The sequence below is a fragment of the Aulonocara sp. 'chitande type north' Nkhata Bay genome, linkage group LG14 (genome assembly GCF_057382095.1).
Source record: "Aulonocara sp. 'chitande type north' Nkhata Bay isolate Kocher_YH1m ecotype deep benthic linkage group LG14, A_spYH_male_GT1.1, whole genome shotgun sequence".
NCBI lineage: Eukaryota > Metazoa > Chordata > Actinopteri > Cichliformes > Cichlidae > Aulonocara > Aulonocara sp. 'chitande type north' Nkhata Bay.
Genome location: NC_141357.1, coordinates 27,299,389 through 27,318,901, shown reverse-complemented (window position 1 = coordinate 27,318,901; position 19,513 = coordinate 27,299,389). Strand labels below are relative to the sequence as shown.

At 39.2% G+C, this 19,513-nt stretch overlaps 3 protein-coding genes across 5 annotated transcripts in view; 2 read left to right on the top strand and 1 right to left on the bottom strand.

The window, feature by feature from the left end:
- Nucleotides 1-1,141, top strand: part of LOC147314805 (roundabout homolog 2) — a 106,552-nt gene extending 105,411 nt beyond the window's left edge. The window contains exon 26 of the mRNA XM_086261844.1: nt 134-1,141. Within this exon, the coding sequence (XP_086117970.1) occupies nt 134-145 (12 nt within the window). The 3' untranslated portion in view covers nt 146-1,141. The remainder of the gene's footprint in view (nt 1-133) is intronic.
- A 6,171-nt stretch (nt 1,142-7,312) lies between these two features.
- On the top strand, nt 7,313-10,215 carry lim2.3 (lens intrinsic membrane protein 2.3). 2 transcript variants are annotated; one of them, XM_086260274.1, is made up of 5 exons: nt 7,313-7,466; nt 8,110-8,302; nt 9,564-9,713; nt 9,802-9,936; nt 10,012-10,215. In XM_086260274.1, exons 2-5 carry the CDS (start codon nt 8,128-8,130, stop codon nt 10,071-10,073), a joined length of 522 nt encoding a protein of 173 aa, XP_086116400.1. In that variant the 5' UTR covers nt 7,313-7,466; nt 8,110-8,127; the 3' UTR covers nt 10,074-10,215. The 2 variants fall into 2 exon arrangements, with proteins under 2 accessions (XP_086116400.1, XP_086116401.1); XM_086260275.1 differs by having other exon boundaries at nt 7,339-7,466; nt 8,114-8,302.
- A 255-nt stretch (nt 10,216-10,470) lies between these two features.
- hspa8b (heat shock protein family A (Hsp70) member 8b) lies at nt 10,471-15,394 on the bottom strand. 2 transcript variants are annotated; one of them, XM_086261841.1, is made up of 9 exons: nt 15,012-15,394; nt 13,331-13,540; nt 13,042-13,247; nt 12,695-12,847; nt 12,024-12,579; nt 11,706-11,908; nt 11,416-11,614; nt 11,103-11,335; nt 10,471-11,010 (listed from the first exon to the last, which is right to left on the bottom strand). In XM_086261841.1, the coding sequence occupies exons 2-9, from the start codon at nt 13,533-13,535 to the stop codon at nt 10,825-10,827; spliced, it is 1,941 nt and encodes a 646-aa protein (XP_086117967.1). In that variant the 5' UTR covers nt 13,536-13,540; nt 15,012-15,394; the 3' UTR covers nt 10,471-10,824. The 2 variants fall into 2 exon arrangements, with proteins under 2 accessions (XP_086117967.1, XP_086117968.1); XM_086261842.1 differs by lacking the exon at nt 15,012-15,394 and adding an exon at nt 14,925-14,945.
- Between the last annotated feature and the right edge of the window lie 4,119 nt (nt 15,395-19,513).

Here is a 19,513-nt window from a genome sequence, read left to right as displayed (position 1 = left end):
TATAGCCTCAGCTTTCAAAAAGATCATTCAATCATTCAGGCTCGTGCTTGTTGTAAACTGTATTTAAATGATGCTGATCTGTGCAGTCATACACTGTTGTCCCATTAATCTTTGTTGTGTCTTTTCTTTCCAGAATCTCATGTAGACAGTCGCCGATTACGCCATGTGACACCGTCCATTTTTCCTCCCTGATTTCCCGTCTTTGCGAACCATCAATCTGTTGCCATGGTATCTGCTGAAAAACTGAAGACAAAAGGGAACGTGTCGAGGCTTGCCATCTGCCTTTTCACAAACTATTTCTATTCTATTTTATTGGTTTAATCTTTATTTTTTGTGATTTCCGTTACTCCTCCTCTGTGTATATAGACATCTTTCCAATTTTTTTAAAAGATATGGTTAAATATATTACAAAAATCTGCAGATCTGCGGGAAAATATTGTATTTTTAACAAATTGTGGGGGTGGGTAGGGTTGAATCCAAGTATTACATTGTTGTACAGCTGATTATTGAATGTATCTTCTGTTTACTCCTGAACCATCAAACCATACTGATGGGAGACGTCACGAGGCAGATAATGTGCTAATAACCCATCATGTCGGTGTGCGTGCGCGTGCATGTGTGTTGTGTTTGTGTGTGCTACTGTTTTTTCTGTAATCTTTGTGTGACTGTGTACCGTGGTACTCCTGTAGATCACCGGTGTGTTCATTTTTAAACCGACCAATAAAGCATTTGTTAGAAAAACGTTTCCATCTATCTCTGAGTTATACTGAATGATGGTGATCTGTGCACACTCGGCCCTCTTTATGTGCACACATGAGTGAGCGTTGATTTAATGCCGTATTTTTGCTTTTCGATAACGATATCCACAGTCATCATTAAAGAGTCACCAAACTGTGTTTAACGGCCAAACTCATAATGAGTATTTGGTAGCGAAAGATCAAAATAAAAACCTTATTAAATCCAAGCGAGTCTGAGGGGTTCATATGAGACAAGAAATTTACCATGAAGTTAAAAAGCTATGCTAAATCAAGCATGTAAATTATTAATTAAACAGCACACATTTTCTAAATGTTTAAGTGGAATGAAATGTGTGCTTTCTTTTGTTCTTTCTCTCCAGGACGCAGGAGCTTTGCTGTGTGATACAATAGTATCCCGAGAAGACTGCTGCTGTGAATTGGCTTTGTGCAAATAAAATAAATTATTAACACCTGCAAAGCTTCTCCTCACCTGTATGTTGTGTTTTACTTAAATTAGTACATCTCAGCAGTACTAACACAGTAAACTGAGGTGGTAAACAGTAATATATGCACTAATCAATAAATAACAATACGCTTGCATTTAGTTTAAAGCCGCTAATATGGGAATGTTTGTGAATGTTTATCTTCAAGATTACCTTTTTGATCAAACTTATAGCTGGATTGTGGGACTCTCAACCATTCTTGGTACAGCCACTGTGGAAAAAAAAGAGGTTTGGGAGCACAATAACCACAATAACCAAAATTATTGCAGCGGTGTGAAATGAACTTGATCTCACTGCCTTTGAAATGGTTGATTGAAAAATGGGGATCAGGTTTGTGCGACTACTCTTAGTTGATGCCTTTAAATAACTGTGGAGCATCAAGATGATGACAGAACAGCAACAAGATTGCATGGGATCCATTTAACAGTTACATGAAATCTGTTTGTGGTATTATGGCAATTGACATCTGTTGCTGTCTACGTGCACAGAAATTTGCATTAATGTGAATTCTGCAAAGCAATGTAACTGCAAAGTAACGCAGACCACTTATTTTTATGTAGTCTATGAATATTACCAATTAGGGACCAGCTGAGTCAAGTCCCCAATTGCCAATAGACACGTTGCAGATAGGTTATGTTCATCGGTATAGTCTGACTCAGTGACTGTGTTGGCAATCCGTCTGCATTTATAAATAAGATGGCAATTAGTCGCAAACTTCTCCAATCTGCCTGAGAGCAACTGCAGTCGGTCCAAGTTAGACTGTAATTGTTTACACAGAGGTTGCTTCCCACCAGGCGACCTGTGCAACCTCCAATCAAAAATGATATCCCATGAGCATGCAACACCCTCAGCCTCTGGGTAAACAGTTGGTCACTGCAAGTATTTGCAAAATGCTGAAAGATTCAATGCAGTAACCAACAGCACCTGCCGACTTTTCCTAGTTCCTTGGAGGTTACTGCCCTACTTTTTCTCTAGTGTGACTAGGCCAGTAATTATGGCTGTAGGCTCAGGCCACTGGAGGAACTCCAGTGCACTGAGAATTTCTTAACTCCCTTTGTTTTCCCTATGAGGCTGCTGCATGTCATTAACATGTTGTGTGGTGTGCATTATTGTCCTGTTTGCTATATGTTGTCTCTTTATGCGTCTCTTACCTCTTCATTCAGTCAGTTCCTGTTAAAGGACAGTTCTTTCTCCCCACTGCTGCCAAGTGCTTGCTGACTGAATTCAATTGTTCTCAATTTAGCCTTGTTTATACACACCTAATACATAACAACAGTCCTCTCAAGGTTCCTTGGAAGTCTATAGATTGCTGGGCTGACCTTGTGAACGATAAAAATAAATTCGAACCAAACTGAAAGAAATCATCTTGGACTTTGTATGTTTAAATAATGATTGATAACGATTAAAGACACCCTGAATAATTTAAACACAACCATTTTGTAATGCAAGCAATGTGATCAGGAGAAGGTTTTAAAGAGCAGAGTGAGGAAAAAGGAAAATGGCGAAATGTCCCTGAGGTTTGAATGAACTTGGATATTGTTATATCATGCTCCCTGTAAAATGTCTAATACTACACTGTGTGTGATTTGATGCCTTCTACGGATTGCAGTATTCTGAAAATGCCTGTTTTTGAATGCGGTTTAATGAGCGGAGGAAGCCTTCATCTTTCTGTATGTTTCCTGAAACGTGACAGCAGCGAGATATAAAAGGCTTTTCCTCGTGTCTGCACCGTCAGCTGCTGCATGTGCCTCTTTTGTGCAGATCTTATTAGTGGAAGCATTACAGTGTTTTGGCAGGGAGACAGTGGATGGCGTGGAAAGCGAGTTGGACTCCATTGCCTTCGGCAAATACACGCTGGGTCCCACCAGGCTAGGATGATAATGGTAATCCGATGCAATTTGAATAGGTTATGCAATTTAGAAGGGTTCGACAAATTTATGCTTTTAGCCCTGTTGCGTGGATTAGGGTCTGTGTGGTTTGCTGACCCCTCCCACACGCACACAGGCTCAGTTTGTAAAAGAGACCACTTCACATGTATCTAAAAATGTACAACATTAGGTCGACAGTAGATTTGTCATTTTTAGCTGTAGAACGATACTTTCCCTTGTTGGAAATGTAGTTCTCTCTTCTCGTCTATATAAAAAAGTGCACATGCATGATAACTACAATATGAACAACTGGAAATTGGAGCACAAAGTGGCTGTGATGTACGAGCAAAAGTAACCCGTTTTGAATAGGGACTGAAGATGAATTTGAAGAAGCTTTCCCAGAGTAAGGTAAAAACAGTTTAAGTGTTTAGACCTGTTCATGCATCAATGTGTACACAACAGAGTGCTTTAGTTAACAATAGCGAACACTATTTTTTGTATAGGGGATTTTTAATATGTGAAGGGCAATAGTAAAAATCCAATCAATGTGGGATTAATTGTCATCTGCAGGCGCACATCATGTATTTGAAGTAAGGACCCAAAAGCGGACAGTAGGACTAAATTTAGCCAAAGCAAACCACATTTTAAGGCTGCACAAAATCAAACAAAACACAAAACAAAAGGCAAAGACTTTCACTAACACTAAACTGGGAAGAAACTAAACACTAAGGATGTGAAACATGAAACCTGAAGCTGCGAACGTGGAACATGGATGAGACACATTGGGGGAGAACTAACGATCTGGCAGAGGACAAGAGGAGACTGGGAAGAGACACTGAGTGATGAGAGCGAAAAAGACAGCTTAGCAACGAGACAAGACTGACTTCACAGGGAGGCATCAATGACTAACACAGGAAACAAGACACAAGAGGATGGGGAACAATGAGGGAGGAATTATTCTAACACAATGTATAACAGAAGAAGACTAAATATACCAAGGGGAGAACTACAAGAAACAATATACACATTACACAACCGTAGGATTCATAAGCAAACAAAACTAGAAAACCCACTAAACTCAAAACACTGGGTCACAGACCCGGGACTATGACATTAATACATTAACCTTACTTACTGTATGGAGCATTGGATACCCAAACTGCAATGTAAACCTAATATAGGTAGGTAAGTTAGTGTGCATTTAAGAGAAAATTAAGAGTACAGCACATTGGTATATTTCTGTAAGTCAAAATGCAGCTAATGAGTCAGTGTTTGGTGCAAGATTAAATAAAATGCACCACCTAGTGGTAATAACTGAGTCAAGCATGTGATGGCCTTTGACTCAGTTATTACTCAGTTACTATTATACTATTTACCTTTTCCTTTACATGGTTCCCAGTAAATGCTCGAGAACTTAAATGTGTGAATGCTTTTTGTGAAATTAGGATTAAATTCAGAGCAGGTCCACTTGTATTTATAGCAACTAAAAGTACAGACATATTAGCTTGTTGTCCTTTGAAGCTCATTGTCAAGGGGGATATGAAGATAACTGCTGCTGTGCTACTTGATTGAAGATGTCACAGCAGCAGACATGTTAGTACCAACACATTTAACATGGGTTCAACCTTTGAGTTTTATAGATTGCATTAAAACCTAAATTTGCTCTGAATAAACATAAATATGTTAAAAGGGGTTTGCGTAAACCATAATAAAATGATTGAAATGCAAACAATCCTCAAACAAAATATTTCATAAATGGATTTTATCCTATTCTTGTGCTACCAGTGGTCCTGTGCAGGCCAAGCTCACTAATGAACAATGCTGAACCAGGCTGCTGAATCCATTTTCATTGTGTACACCTGTGTGTGCTCTAAATGACCTTTATGGAAATAGCCAGTGACTCTGACTAAAGAAATTAAATAACCACCTTTACATAAACTCCACCCACTTATTTTCTTACACATTATGCTTAAATAAATTCCATCATTGTTCAGCATGACTCAAACTATTAACTACTGTTAATTAACTACTATTGTCATGTTTTTATAGCTCTGTTATGTGGGGTTAAACACGATTTGGATACACCAGATGGGACAGAGCTGAGATTGATATAAAATATGATTCAGTTTGAGGAAGTTAAATTGTTTAGATCTTTTTTATTATCTTATGTATTTTATCTTGTTTATTGTTAGAGAGATTGTGCTGAGTTTTTAAGAATTTAGGCGTCTCCTCATGGGCCTAAATCTACATGTACATATCACAGTGTGACAGTTTCCCTCCTGTCCTTATAAAAAAAGTTCAAAGGTTGTTTTTTTTTATTGTGTTGTGAATAAGAACTCTGCCTCCTGACATCTGACCCACGTTAACTCACGTTAACTCATGGACTGAACATACACACACACACACAATGGACAACTGTACCCTCAAACACACAATAATAACATGGAGTGAACCACCACTCACAACCACTAGCACTTTATATAGCCTCTGTAGAAATTATCCACACCCTCACTTACCTTAACTGCACTACTGTATAGCTCTGTGTAAACAATCATTCTGTACATACGATAATTTTTAACCCTACAACTGTTTACAACTTGCATAGTTCCCATTTCTGTATAGCTGTATATCTCAGATTCTGTAAAGTTATTTATTTCATATTCTGTATAGTTTTTCATATTTATATCCTGTTCATAGCCTGTACATAGCTTGTACTCACTACAGCCTGTACATACTTATAGTTATAGAATATTCACAACATACTTCATACCGTGTACATTATAACATACCATAATAGACCCATTTCTGTAATATACTTACATATCTATATTATTGCTAATATATATTGTAATATATCTATATCACTAAGCACTTCTGGATGGATGCAAACTGCATTTCGTTGCCCTGTACCTGTGCATGTGCAATGACAATAAAGTTGAATTCTATTCTATTCTATTCTATTCTAAGTAACCGTACCAATAAATAATTAGTTGTGTGCTACGTTAACGTCTGCCTTCACTCTTTCCACATTGGACACTTGCTAGGTGTAACTCTTGTTTGTCTTTTCTGAACTGAGTGGTTTCTGTCATATTTCAGACCTGCCTCCAGAACAAAGTGACTCGGTGTGCATCACAAGTTATTAAGGGTGGCTACGCCTAACTGGAGAACCCACTGGAAAAAGCCTGAGACCTATTTTGCTTTTTGGCCTTCATTCGATACTGAGGCGTCAAAACACACCATCAACGATACAGGAAAGGAAGAGCTAAGACAAGAAATATGCCAGACTTGGAATGACTTTGCTTTGCTTTACTTATTTATTCCAAACTCTTGGAAAACAAACTCTTCATAATTGACCCTCTGATTGTGCTCCTGATTAGAAACTCATCTGTCCTGACTCTTTCAACAGTAACACCTTTTCGTATAGAATATGCTACACTATCAAGCAACCGAATGAAATATTAATTTCTGACACGCAACCCTCTCTTTTACAGCCCGCTCTTTCTGCCAGGTGCTACAGCAAAGATAAACCACTTGTGCTGCAGCTTCTTCACCCACATTATACAGTTTTATTAGCCACACTCATCACGCTTTCACGCCAACTGCATGCATATGGTCCAGCAATTTATTTTGTTTATTTCATCTATAATTAAATGAATTCCTCTGGGCTCGCTAGTGCTAAATAAATAAATAAATATATATATATATATATATATATGTGTGTGTGTGTGTATATAAATTTATTTAGATGATCATAATTTGTACTTTCAACATTTTAGTGGAACTAAAATGATGATGAGATGGTTGATTTATCATCTATGTTATGAGCCTTATAAAAGTTTTTGTGAGTTGTACAATTTGAATTTTATGAAAGTCTATATTGAAGAGAGAAAGAGCCCAATATTTATTAAAAACAAAACTTTAACATGTGAATAATGGGCAAAATGATTTACCAAAGTCACATTACATAATTCAACACTGCAGAGGATTCTGTTTCTACATTTTGCACTATGTTAAATAATCTCTCTTTCAACAGTACTATGGTTGAGCAGCGCAGGCCACGGGTTTGCTGTGTATGGTTGTGGAGCATTTTGAATTAAAAGCCCTGTGTCATCAGTATTGCCGAGATGTGCGCAGCGCTTTAACGGTTTTGTATTTTCAGCAGATTCCCTAAAACACAAAACTCATCCTCTGTGATTGGTTGTGGCTCAGCATGCTCCATTGTTCCGTCAGCCCGTTTGTTCGCTTGGTTTCCTATGCACAAACAAAACTTTCCTGCCATCCTGGGCAATATTGGGCTCCTCCGTGCTTTGACAACCCGAATTATTGGAATCTCTGACTTTTTCTAAGGGGAAAAAGAGGTATGTGATCAATATGGAAACACAGTGCAATTAACTGTATTTTGTATGGAATAAGAAAGTCCTTTTTAGTGTTGTTTGAATTAAGTTCAGTGGGTGAATCCTTGCTTCTCTTAAATTTCACTTCAATTAAATTTAAAACAGAGTGGAAAAGCCCACTTTATATAAAATATTTAAACAATATGCCATGTGTTACGGATGCACCACTGAATCTAGATGGAATAAAATTCCCGAGCTCGTGTGCATCATTTACACACTGTTCACTGTACCATGTTTGGCAGACTTGGGTATAATTTAACATAAATATATCTGGCTTTGAAAAATGTTTATCAGCCCTGCATGTGCTTTTAAAGATATAGACACTTCCTGATGCAGCAGAGTTAGAGGTTAATGATTTGTCAGATTGAGCCTGCTGCTTGTTCATGTCTTATAAGACGGTTCTTTTTTTCTTTTTCATATATATGCAATCAGATCTGTCGATAGCTCCAGCATCGCATTTGTGGCATGCCGCTGAATGTATTTAGATATTGTTTTATTCATGCCCACTGTTACTCCTCTCTGTAACAGGAAGTACTTGCTCTAATTGGTATAGCCGGGGCTCAGATGTGGTGGTGAGGCCTTGACCTGTTTTTTGTCTACGTGTCAGTCAGTGTTTTTTGGCAGGATGTACAGCTTCATGGGAGGTGGGTTGTTCTGTGCCGGAGTTGGAAACATACTCCTCATTGTCTCCACGGCAACTGACTACTGGATGCAGTATCGGCACTCCAGCAATTACATGCACCAGGGCCTGTGGCGGTACTGTGTGCCTGGGAAATGCATGACACATACAGACAGTATTGGTAAGACCTGCTGGTTGTCTTACACTGCATGTCTACAGACAGGCTTACCCTCATTAATACGTCTTAGTTGGCTCACAATTAGTCCAGAACCTTGATCAACACTGGAATACTTCCCCTCTCTTCTTTATGAGTATGGAGAACCAAAACTTCCAAAATAAAATAAAATAATATACTTTGGTGTTACAAAAAATGATGAAAAAAAAAAAATTTCTTTGTTATTTAATCAATATATTTTGTTAGTTCCAATTTTCACTATGGTTACTCCCTTTAGGTTCATGGGTAGGGATGACTGAAACTTAAAAACCCAATCTGAAAAAAAAACAAAACCAAAATGTAAAAATAAAAATTAATTAATCAATAAAATGAATAAATGACTCACTGACTAAAAAATATCACAGTAGATGAAAAAATAATACATATAGCCATTAACTAATTGTAAAATGCCAAAACATTTATGCTTTAAATAGCACCAGCAATTATTTATCTCTAAAATTAAGTGGTTAATAACATTTATTAATGAATATAGATACATTCATTTTAAAAACATTTCCCCTTTCCTTTTTACCTCTGTTTGCATAAATATAAAATTATTTGACTTTGAAACCCACCCTGAGAAAACATCACATCTACACTTCTTTATGTGCACTCATAAAAGCGTGCACAGTCCAGACAAACTGCTTTATTTGTTGGCAAACATTTCTGAACCTAGTGTTGATCGACAAATAAAAAAACTCCCTGAACCCACAACATATTTTGATGTTTGGTAATAAAGTAGGAATGCGGGGAGTGATGTAAAAAGAGCATTAAAAATAAGGGAACTATTTCAAAATTGAAAATAATATAATAAAGACGCGAAAGGCTTGCATTGAATTATTTATTCATTTATTTCTGGCTTTGGCACTTTCAGTCCTCCATACAGGGGGACTGCGAAATTGTGCTTCCACCTCAAGTAGGTTGCGAGTCACACTAGTGGCACAGATGTTATTAGGAAATCTATTTTTGGTGGGGAGCCTGTGTGTGAGATTTCTTCATATGCTTTTATTTGCACCAGCAACACAACATAAAACAGCTTTCCATTTTCTCTCTTACTTCATCACATTTTTTGACATGCTCTAGATGGCAAGCTAGATCTGTCTCCTACATTAGGACAAGCACAAATACAGGCAACATATAACTTCACAAACTGAATGTGTAACAAAGAATAAACATACTTCTAAAGTCTGCATTTATTAAGTCTGGCCTGTCTCGCTCTGGCTCACAGCATACTGGGATGCCACCCGGGCCTTCATGATCCTTTCCCTGCTGGCTTGTTTCATTGGCATTGTGATTGGCGTCATGGCCTTCATCCACTACTCCTCCTTCGACGGGTTTGACAAGACATTTGCAGCTGGCATCCTCTTCTTTATCTCCTGTGAGCTCCTCACATGCAGTCATATAAAAGCTTTCCTGGTATAGCAGAGAATTAGCACCTCCGGTACTTACGCTATCTTTTTGTGCAGGCTTCTTTGTGTTGCTGGCGATGGCTGTGTACACAGGGGTGACGGTGAACTACTACGGCAAACGTTATGGCAGCTGGCGATTCTCCTGGTCCTATATAATGGGCTGGGTGGCAGTGGTGCTCACGTTCTTCTCAGGTTTGGATCTCATGATGCTTTAAGTGTTATGTGTTTTTTATTTTTAACTGAACTATTTACCCTACCCTGTTTCAGGTATCTTCTACATGTGTGCCTACCGGATGCACGAATGCCCAAGAAACTCTAACTCGCGCTGACCTGCCGAACACTTCAACATATGTTCTCACACGTGTACCAGCAATGGTCCATAACCTGCGACCAAGAGGAACCAATACACCCCCATGAACTTTCCAACATCTTAAGTAGTCACGACTAAGCAAAATAAATGAGAAAAATGTTGTTGCCTGTCTTGTCTCTGCTCTATTATTGTGCACACTATCAGGACCAGCAAATAAACTTTGATGGTAAACTACCCACAAAAACACAAAGGAAGCCTTGAAAAACTACAAGCATGTCTGCTTAGTCATCGGCTTTGATGCAGTTTCAGATTTAAACGTGCAGGCTGAAAGCCATGCCTGAGAAAACACTCCATAGTGCTGCTCAATTTCACAGAAAAGCTTTGAGGCAATAAATAAATGACTCGGAAATCATGAAAATATTTCATTTGGTTTAATTTAGCTAATCGTTGTGCAATAAACAACAGTTTTAGCTTCATATATCAACCCAGAAAAACACTGGGAATGCAAATGTGAACTAAACTCAAAGGAACGTCACTTCCAAGAGAAACTGTTAATCAATAAAGTCACAGTGCAGATACAGCCTTAAGCTTGGCATACAAAACAAAGTTAAAAAAAAGAAGAAGAAAAAAGTCAAAACAGTCAACAGAGAATGGAAGTTAATGGTTTTGAGTATTTACATAATACTGCGATAACATGAATGGTGTTACTCTCACACGAACGTTTCAAGAACAAAGGGAACAGGCTCATGCACATCTGTTCAAGCTGCGGCTTAGTCGACCTCCTCGATGGTGGGGCCGGAGGATCCTCCTCCTCCAGGAGCAGCACCACCCCCGGGGAAGCCGCCGGGCATGCCCCCTGGAACCCCACCTGCACTTTGGTACAGCTTGGTCATGATGGGGTTGCACAGCTTCTCCAGCTCTTTCTGCTGATGTTCAAACTCATCTTTTTCTGCCGTCTGTAGAGAAGTAACAAGAGGGAGTCAAATGCAAGTTTATTCTGAGCATTTGTTTTCAAGGTTTCTAATCACAGTTCAGCACAAACTCATACCTGGTTTCTATCCAGCCAGCTGATGACCTCGTTACATTTATCCAAAATCTTCTGTTTGTCTTCGTCGCTGATCTTGCCCTTTAGCTTCTCATCCTCCACAGCGGACTTCATGTTGAAGGCGTAAGACTCCAGACCGTTCTTGGCAGAGACCTTCTGTCTTTGCACGTCGTCCTCAGCTTTGTACTTCTCAGCTTCCTGGACCATGCGCTCGATGTCCTCTTTGCTCAAGCGACCTGAGTAGCAGAGCAATAAGATGGCTTAAATGCAAAGAACTCGATTTTCACAATCTGGATACAGTTCACTTCCTAGTTACCTTTGTCATTGGTGATTGTGATCTTGTTCTCCTTGCCGGTGCTCTTGTCGACTGCAGACACATTCATAATGCCGTTGGCGTCGATATCGAATGTCACCTCAATCTGTGGAACCCCACGTGGGGCTGGTGGGATTCCGGTGAGCTCAAATTTCCCCAAGAGGTTGTTGTCTTTTGTCATCGCTCTTTCACCCTCAAACACCTGATGACAAAACATCAAAAAAGCATTTTCAATGTTTCAGTCTTACATTTTAGTAAACAAATGGAAGAGGGGACTGAGGTTGTAGTTTTACCTGAATGAGCACACCAGGCTGGTTGTCTGAATAGGTGGTAAAGGTTTGGGTCTGCTTTGTGGGGATTGTGGTGTTTCTCTTGATCAGCACAGTCATGACTCCTCCAGCAGTCTCGATGCCCAGAGACAAGGGGGTCACATCCAGCAGCAGGAGATCCTGCACATTCTCAGATTTGTCACCTGCCAAGATGGCTGCCTGCACAGCTGCAGAAAAAAAAAGAAAAAAGAAAAGTGAAATCAAGTTTTAAAATGTTGCTCATTAGTAGCTCTGTAGTGCAAGACAGTTGTTGTTCTATTTCTAAGCACACAGGGGCCATACCTGCACCGTAGGCCACTGCCTCATCAGGGTTAATGCTCTTATTGAGTTCCTTCCCATTGAAGAAATCTTGCAAGAGCTTCTGGATCTTAGGAATACGAGTAGAACCCCCCACTAGCACAATGTCATGGATTTGGGCCTTATCCATCTTGGCATCACGGAGAGCCTTTTCCACAGGCTCCAGGGTTCCTCGGAACAGATCTGCGTTCAGCTCCTCAAACCGGGCTCTGGTGATGGAGGTGTAGAAATCGATGCCCTCGTACAGAGAGTCAATTTCAATGCTAGCCTGAGTGCTGGATGACAGGGTGCGCTTGGCCCTCTCACATGCCGTGCGCAGACGACGCACCGCCCTCTTGTTGTCGCTAATGTCTTTTTTGTACTTGCGTTTGAACTCGGAGATGAAGTGGTTCACCATGCGGTTGTCAAAGTCTTCACCGCCCAAGTGAGTGTCACCCGCTGTGGACTTCACTTCAAAGATGCCGTCTTCAATTGTCAGGATCGAGACGTCAAATGTGCCGCCGCCCAGATCGAAGATGAGAACATTTCTCTCTGATCCAACCTAAAAATGTAGCATTTAATCGTAATTTGTAGATTGTGGATTTACTACATTTTTATTTTTTTTATTCAGACAAACTTTAGGGCTTTCTACACAACATCAAAAAACTCTAGCATACCTTTTTGTCCAGGCCATAGGCAATGGCAGCAGCGGTGGGCTCATTGATGATACGAAGGACATTAAGCCCAGAAATGGTCCCTGCATCTTTGGTGGCCTGGCGCTGAGAGTCGTTGAAGTAGGCAGGCACAGTCACTACGACACTTGTTACCGTCTGGAAATTTTAATAAGACTATCAATGAGAACTGTGATGAGCAGGTTTTTTTTAGTTGATTTTAAACCAGGAGGTATCTAGGCTGTAAAAGTAAACATGACACAAGCAGTGAAGTCTGCTGTTGACATTTCTGTGTCTTGCTGGGAAAGAGAGACTTAAAATAAAAGATTATAAATCTTTTTGCTCAGAAGTACCTTGCCAAGGTATGCTTCTGCAATCTCCTTCATTTTAAGCAGCACCATGGAGGAGATCTCCTCTGGGTAAAACGTCTTGGCCTCACCCTTGTATTCCACCTTTACTTTGGGTCGTGAAGCATCATTGATCACTGTAAAGGGCCAATGTTTCATGTCTGACTGGACAACGCTGTCATCAAACCGGCGTCCAATGAGACGTTTGGCATCTGGGAAGCAATAAAGGATTAATACGCAGAAACATCAAAGCTCATCTTCTATTCTTGAATTTTCTAGGGGGAAAAAAGCATACCAAATATTGTGTTGTTTGGGTTCAAGGCCACTTGGTTCTTGGCTGCATCCCCAATCAGCCTCTCTGTGTCAGTGAATGCAACATAGCTGGGTGTAGTCCTGTTTCCCTGGTCATTGGCAATGATTTCCACTTTGCCATGCTGAAAAACTCCTACACAGGAGTAGGTAGTGCCCAGGTCAATACCAACTGCTGGTCCCTTGGACATGGTTCCTGAGAATAAGATCATTATTTATAGTTGTTAATCACAGACTGGCACTAAAGTGACAGTGTGGATATGTGGCAGATGAGTAACTTAAGCTCTAAGCACTGGTGGGGTGGGGATACCATGATGCACTCTTGTAGTATGGGGTAATGAGGCTATTATCAGAGTCTGAGCTGTTCAAACAAATGGTTTCAGTGAAAGTTAAGTCCACCACACCTGTTACTAGGCCTCCTCCTTTCTGAGAACTTGGTATTAAGTGCCTTTATTACATTAACAAGGAACGACAGGAAAGCATGGGCCTCTTCCAAGAATAAGGTATTTGGACACCTATAATCAAAATCAAAATTTTTATCTCTGTGTTTTTAGTGTGCAGACTGCTGTTGGTCTAACAAGAATGCGCCATCCAAAATCACCTCTAGTGGCCATTACAAGACACTAATATTCTATATTCTGTTTTATAATCTCAAAAATATAAACTACAAAAGGGATTCTCTATCAATACATTTCTGAGTGAAACTATGTGGAAAATGTTGGGAAAACAGCTAAATAGGAAAAGCCATGTTTACTGTTGCTACAGTAGCAGATTACCAACACACTGTAATGATACCCTAATCTTAAACCACATGGGAGGTCATTATAACAAACTTTTCATGCCAGTGGGTGGCTGGGTTCCTCCTGTGGGGCATGCTGCCAGTAGTGGTGCAGCAGAAATGTGGAGACTGGCAGTTTGATAAGAGCCAGGGCTTTATGGCTTGGGTTAGCAAAAAGTAGAGCTGATTGATATATAAATATATTTGGACTGTGGTTAACAGTGGGTTGATTTTAGCTATGCTTTATTACAGTCCGCATGAACATTCCTATATTGATAAAGATAATGACGGGTAGGTTTTAGCTTGCATTCTTAATTTGCAAAATATGACAACTTATACAGGTGCTTGCTTTGGATAATGCAAAGCAACTTTATTTGCAAATTGCACTGACTCTTGTTTATACTGATGTGCTTCGCTAACACTGTTTATGGACACTGCATTGCATTTGTTTTGGGAGTGATGATGGGAAAGAGTGACTGTGCAGCAGCAAGTACATGCCAGTCTATCAGCAGCAGTGCGAGTGGGCGTGCCCTTTCATTCTTCAGAAGCCTGCGAACTTTCTGGATCTTTCTTCCCACTTTATGTAACTTTAACGCATATTAGAAACTTCATCCCGACCGTTTTGAGTAAGACGGAACATGCAGCAGCAGTAGCAGTTTCTACCTGTTGTTTGTCATTTTAACTGTCAAGCATCTTATCGGTTAAGCTACACTTAACATGCATACTTAAGGATGTGTGGCAGTAAGATAAACCTAATAACAAAACAACAGCAAAAAAAAGCACCAACTAGCTTAGATGTTACCTTAAAACACTGCAGCCGTTAATGATGTTAACGTGACGCTAACCACTTGACGTCAGCATGCTACACGCTTCTCCTCTCTATACTCACCTCTGTTGTTTTCCTACTGTGGCGCAGGTTGCCTTTGCCCTGAGTGACTGGGTGTGACGGGTCCTGATCCCCGGTATCAGTCAGTAGTGTGTGTGTATGTGTGTGGGAGCGGCCGGACCTCCTCAATATCATTCCCACTCCGAACTCTCTAGAACACAGGAGGAGCGATGCTGGCCAATCCTCTCCCGTCAGTTTCAACTGCCTCGACCAGCGGTCCAATTAAAAATACCGTCAGCAGATTTCCAAAGCAGTTGCTATCAGGAAAATACAGAGAATGAAAAAAAAAAACTAAAGTTGAAGTTTCGTTTCTAGCAATTACTAGCAAACTCACTGAGGAGAATGATCCAGCAGTGCCAAACAGTTTCTGGATTATTCCACAGGTTCCCGCCTCAGGTACTCCTGAAGGAGTTATTTTGATTGAGTGAGTTACCTGATATGGCGACCTGGGCAAAAGTGACCTTGTAGGCAGCTTTTCCCTCTTTGTTCATTGTGGAAAATTTGCTAGATTTAAGCACACAAACTTGCTATCTGTAGTCTTTGTGTCATTATAAAATCTTTCGGCGTTACAAATATTTCTTGGATTCAGTTATACCTAATTCAGCCATTCACACCAACTGCTTAATTTCACTGGTTGATTTTGCAGCATTTAACTTTTCAAAGCAAGCTTAATTTTTAGATCCTAAAAAACAGATCTGACCAGACCATTGCATTAAACTTGATTTAGACTTCTCAAGGAAAGCTGTCATTGACTCATGAGGAGGTACTCTTCAGGTTGTGTGGAAGGTTACAGCAAAGGGTTAAAAGGAGTTTCCAGTTACATCATAGGAAGCATAGTTTATTAGACATTAGGCAACAAGTGCACTTGTTGCTCAAAAAGCACACCAGTACTATATACACAAATTGTGAAATACTACCATTTTACCTCAGACGCACAGCTAGGCACTGCTCTGTAGTGGTGCGCTACTGCGATCTGATACTAAGCGAATACTTGGCCAGTATTGCCAATACCAATACGGATACTTCTAACTTATAAAAGTAGCTTATGTAGAGAACAATGTGTCATGACTTATGAAATGAATCATCATCAGTTTTTTAGATTCTATAGACATTTTAATGACCACTAAATAACAACAATATTGACAATTGATCAATCCATCCACCTCTACTGCTCCAGATGAATAGGCGCTCTGAAGTTATTTCTGCCTCCTCAGATGTGGTCCCCACTCTGCCACCAAGAGTTCAAACTACCCCACTGGCATACTGATATATGTATGAAATCTGCTGTGATACAGCTTCAACTCCTGGATGAAACAATGAATTTCCCCTGCTGCTGCATTCTCTTTTTCTTAATTTTCCTGTTTAGAAACATCAATACCTGCTCATCATCACTCAATGTCAACTTTGGGGGACAAATTTTCCCCCAAAGTACAATGTGTATATATGCTACATGACAAGGGCAACATTTCTTTCCCCTCTCATAACCACAGACACAGAACATGCAACACAATGCAACCTATACATACACCAGTACAATTACACAATACAGTAATACGATTATGCTTGCAGCTCATAATGTTTATTATATATATATACATTTAGAATCAGAACATTACATAAACCTGAAGGAGTCAAATACATTTTAAAAATCTTTTGGCGTCTTTTTGGCACTGTATTTAAAGTTTTAATTGGTTTTGCACCTGCTGCCACAGGATCATTAAAGTCTGCTTCCCAATCATTCTAGACCTGCAGCCCAAGCTTATTTCAAAAGGGGCATCTTTGCTGACCTTGCACCAAGATTCTGGAATGATTTCCCAAGTGACCTCAGAAATACATCAACCTTGACTGTCTTTTTTTCCAAGCTTTTGAAAGCATTTGTTTTAGGAGTCTAGGCTGTGGTTGTGGTATTTTATGTAAATAGTATGCATGTGCATAGCAAGAATTTTTAATAATTAAAATATAATAGTTCCTAAAGTCCAGCTGCCACATAGTTCAGTTTCAATGTCCATAAGTGACAGGTGCCCCTTAAAATGTTGTCCTTAATTATTTTCCTGTCATCTTGAACATTTCAAGAGGACCATTCTCCTTGTTTTAGTTTAGTTTTACTTAACTAGAATAAGTTTGGTCTCAGTGCTGGAGTCCTTATCTGAACAGGAGGAGTGCACAGCTTATCAGAGGGCCTTATTGTCTCCAGGGTCCTGGGCATGTGTCCACTTTGCCCACATAACAACACAGTGTCCTGTATCTAGTTTATATAAGCCAGTTACATAAGCCAAAAATATGTGGCTCGTTAATGGATGAGATTGTCACAGAAACCTGAACTTGATTACCTGATAGAAGAGCAATTAGCAATAGTTAAGAATAGTTAACGTCTTGCATGAGCTCTTAAAAACAAAAACAAAATAACAAACCCTTCAAAGTATTGCATGTATTTAAGAGGGAGTTAGGAAGTTGAATTAAAGTAAAATACAAAGCACTAATAAACTACAATAATACTACTCATATCTGGTCTTCAGATCTGGTCACCCTACTGCAATGTTGGATTCAGCGAAAGAGCTGTCACTCAGTTCCACAGGCAGTTTTTCCACTTGACTTACACTCACACTATTAAATCCCCCGTTGCCCAAAAAGCCTTTTCCTAATAAACCACAATGAGAAACTCTGTCAGTAAAGTGCACACAGGACACCTTTGGCTTAAATGTTTTTATTCTGAGTCTGTGAGCTGAGCAGAAAATCCCTGTGGATACTATGACCCAAGACCAGATGGTCTTAAAACACAGCAGAAAACATAGAAACTAGAAGAAGTTCTGAGGTGATGTGTCATTTCATATTCAAGTTTTTTAAAGTTCTCATTAAAGGTAACCGTTTTTAAGTTTGTTAAGGGGGAGGTATTTATTTTTACACACAAATTTTGAAGTAGGTGACATCAAGTTAGTACTATTTAATCATTTGATTAAAAATCATCATAAAACTAAGTATTTTAAAACTATATTCACCTGGTGGGTAGAGTTTACAAATTATACATTTGCATAGAAAACATATGGTGACTTTACATTATCTTCCAGCTCTTAACAGTATATACAGTCATGGTAAGAAAAAAAAACAAGCACACCCATTCTCATTCATTTCTGAGGTTTTGAATTGAACATGCCAGGTTCTGGTTCAGTGACATGTCTGAAAATGAGGTAAAAACAAAACACGACATATAACATCATGTCATTCATTTATTTAACAAACCCTAATCCAAAATGCACAAGTAGTGTGTATAGAACCACCATCAGCCAGAATAATAACCAAACTACATTCTGATTTGTTGGTGTTCCAACCGACCAGACACAGTGGTGGGTAAGAAGGAGAGGAAGACCACAATTGTGATAAATTCCCAGCTGATAGCAATGTGAAGATGTTTTCTTTTTCAGACATTCTGTTGTAGATTTGGTCTGTGATTCAGTTTCATTCAAGCTTTAGCTGTCGGACACATGGTCTCACCTTTGACTCTAGAATAATTTTCATTTGTTTTGAAAGTTTTTCATTTATGAATAATGTCTCTCACTGTAAAATTACCTTATAACTCTTCCTATACTGATGGAAAGCAACAGTTATCAACTAAGATCATTGCTGATGTCTTTCCTCATTGACATTGAGTCAACACACAACTGAATGCTTTAGTCCAAAGAAGTGCCAAAACACCTGCTTTTATAGAGGTGGTCGTACTTGCACATGCTCAATTAATCAAGTACATGTGATTCGCGGCATCTAGCTGCTACTTATTGTCTTAATTCGACTCTCTTAATGGAAGCAGAAAGAGTGTCCTTGTAGTTTTCCACTCACTGCTTCTGCATTTTGATTTATTTTCTGTTAAAAAAATAATGACAGTATAATATGGCATTTTGAATGTTAATCTGAGGTTGTATTTAACTAATTAACTAATGATAAAGACCAGGTGCTCTAAATGCTAATATTACATTTTGTTTTTCTTCTGGAAGAAGTTTATTTTTGTTTGTTTTTTAACATTGTAGTATGCTGTGGTACGATTAGTAAGTACAATTAGTAAGTACGATTAGTAAGTAAATATCAGAAAGTGAAAGAATGTTACTCTTTGCAGTCTGTGAAGTACAGACTGAACCAGAAAGCATTCGCTTAACCACGCCTCTATGTGCTATTGCTAAATAAGTATTAAGGACATAGCTGGAGGCTTCCTCTAAAGTACACAACCTGAACCAACACCCAAAATTTATGTGAGAACAGACACTGAGATCAGGGTGTAGTTCTTAAAAATGCACAAGTGGGTCACAGATAATCAAGCTTTATAAAAAAATAATGGTAAAAAAATCCTGGGGTTGGTTTACCAGTACAGTATGAGGTAGTGCTGTGCTCTGATATGACCTTTTAAACAAAAAAAGGACACCTCCTGTGTTACAAAAATGTTATGATACTGCTCAGGTGTTGCATATATTCATGGCTTTGCAATAAAGCAGGGAGTAACTGCAGTCAGTAGGTGTGGT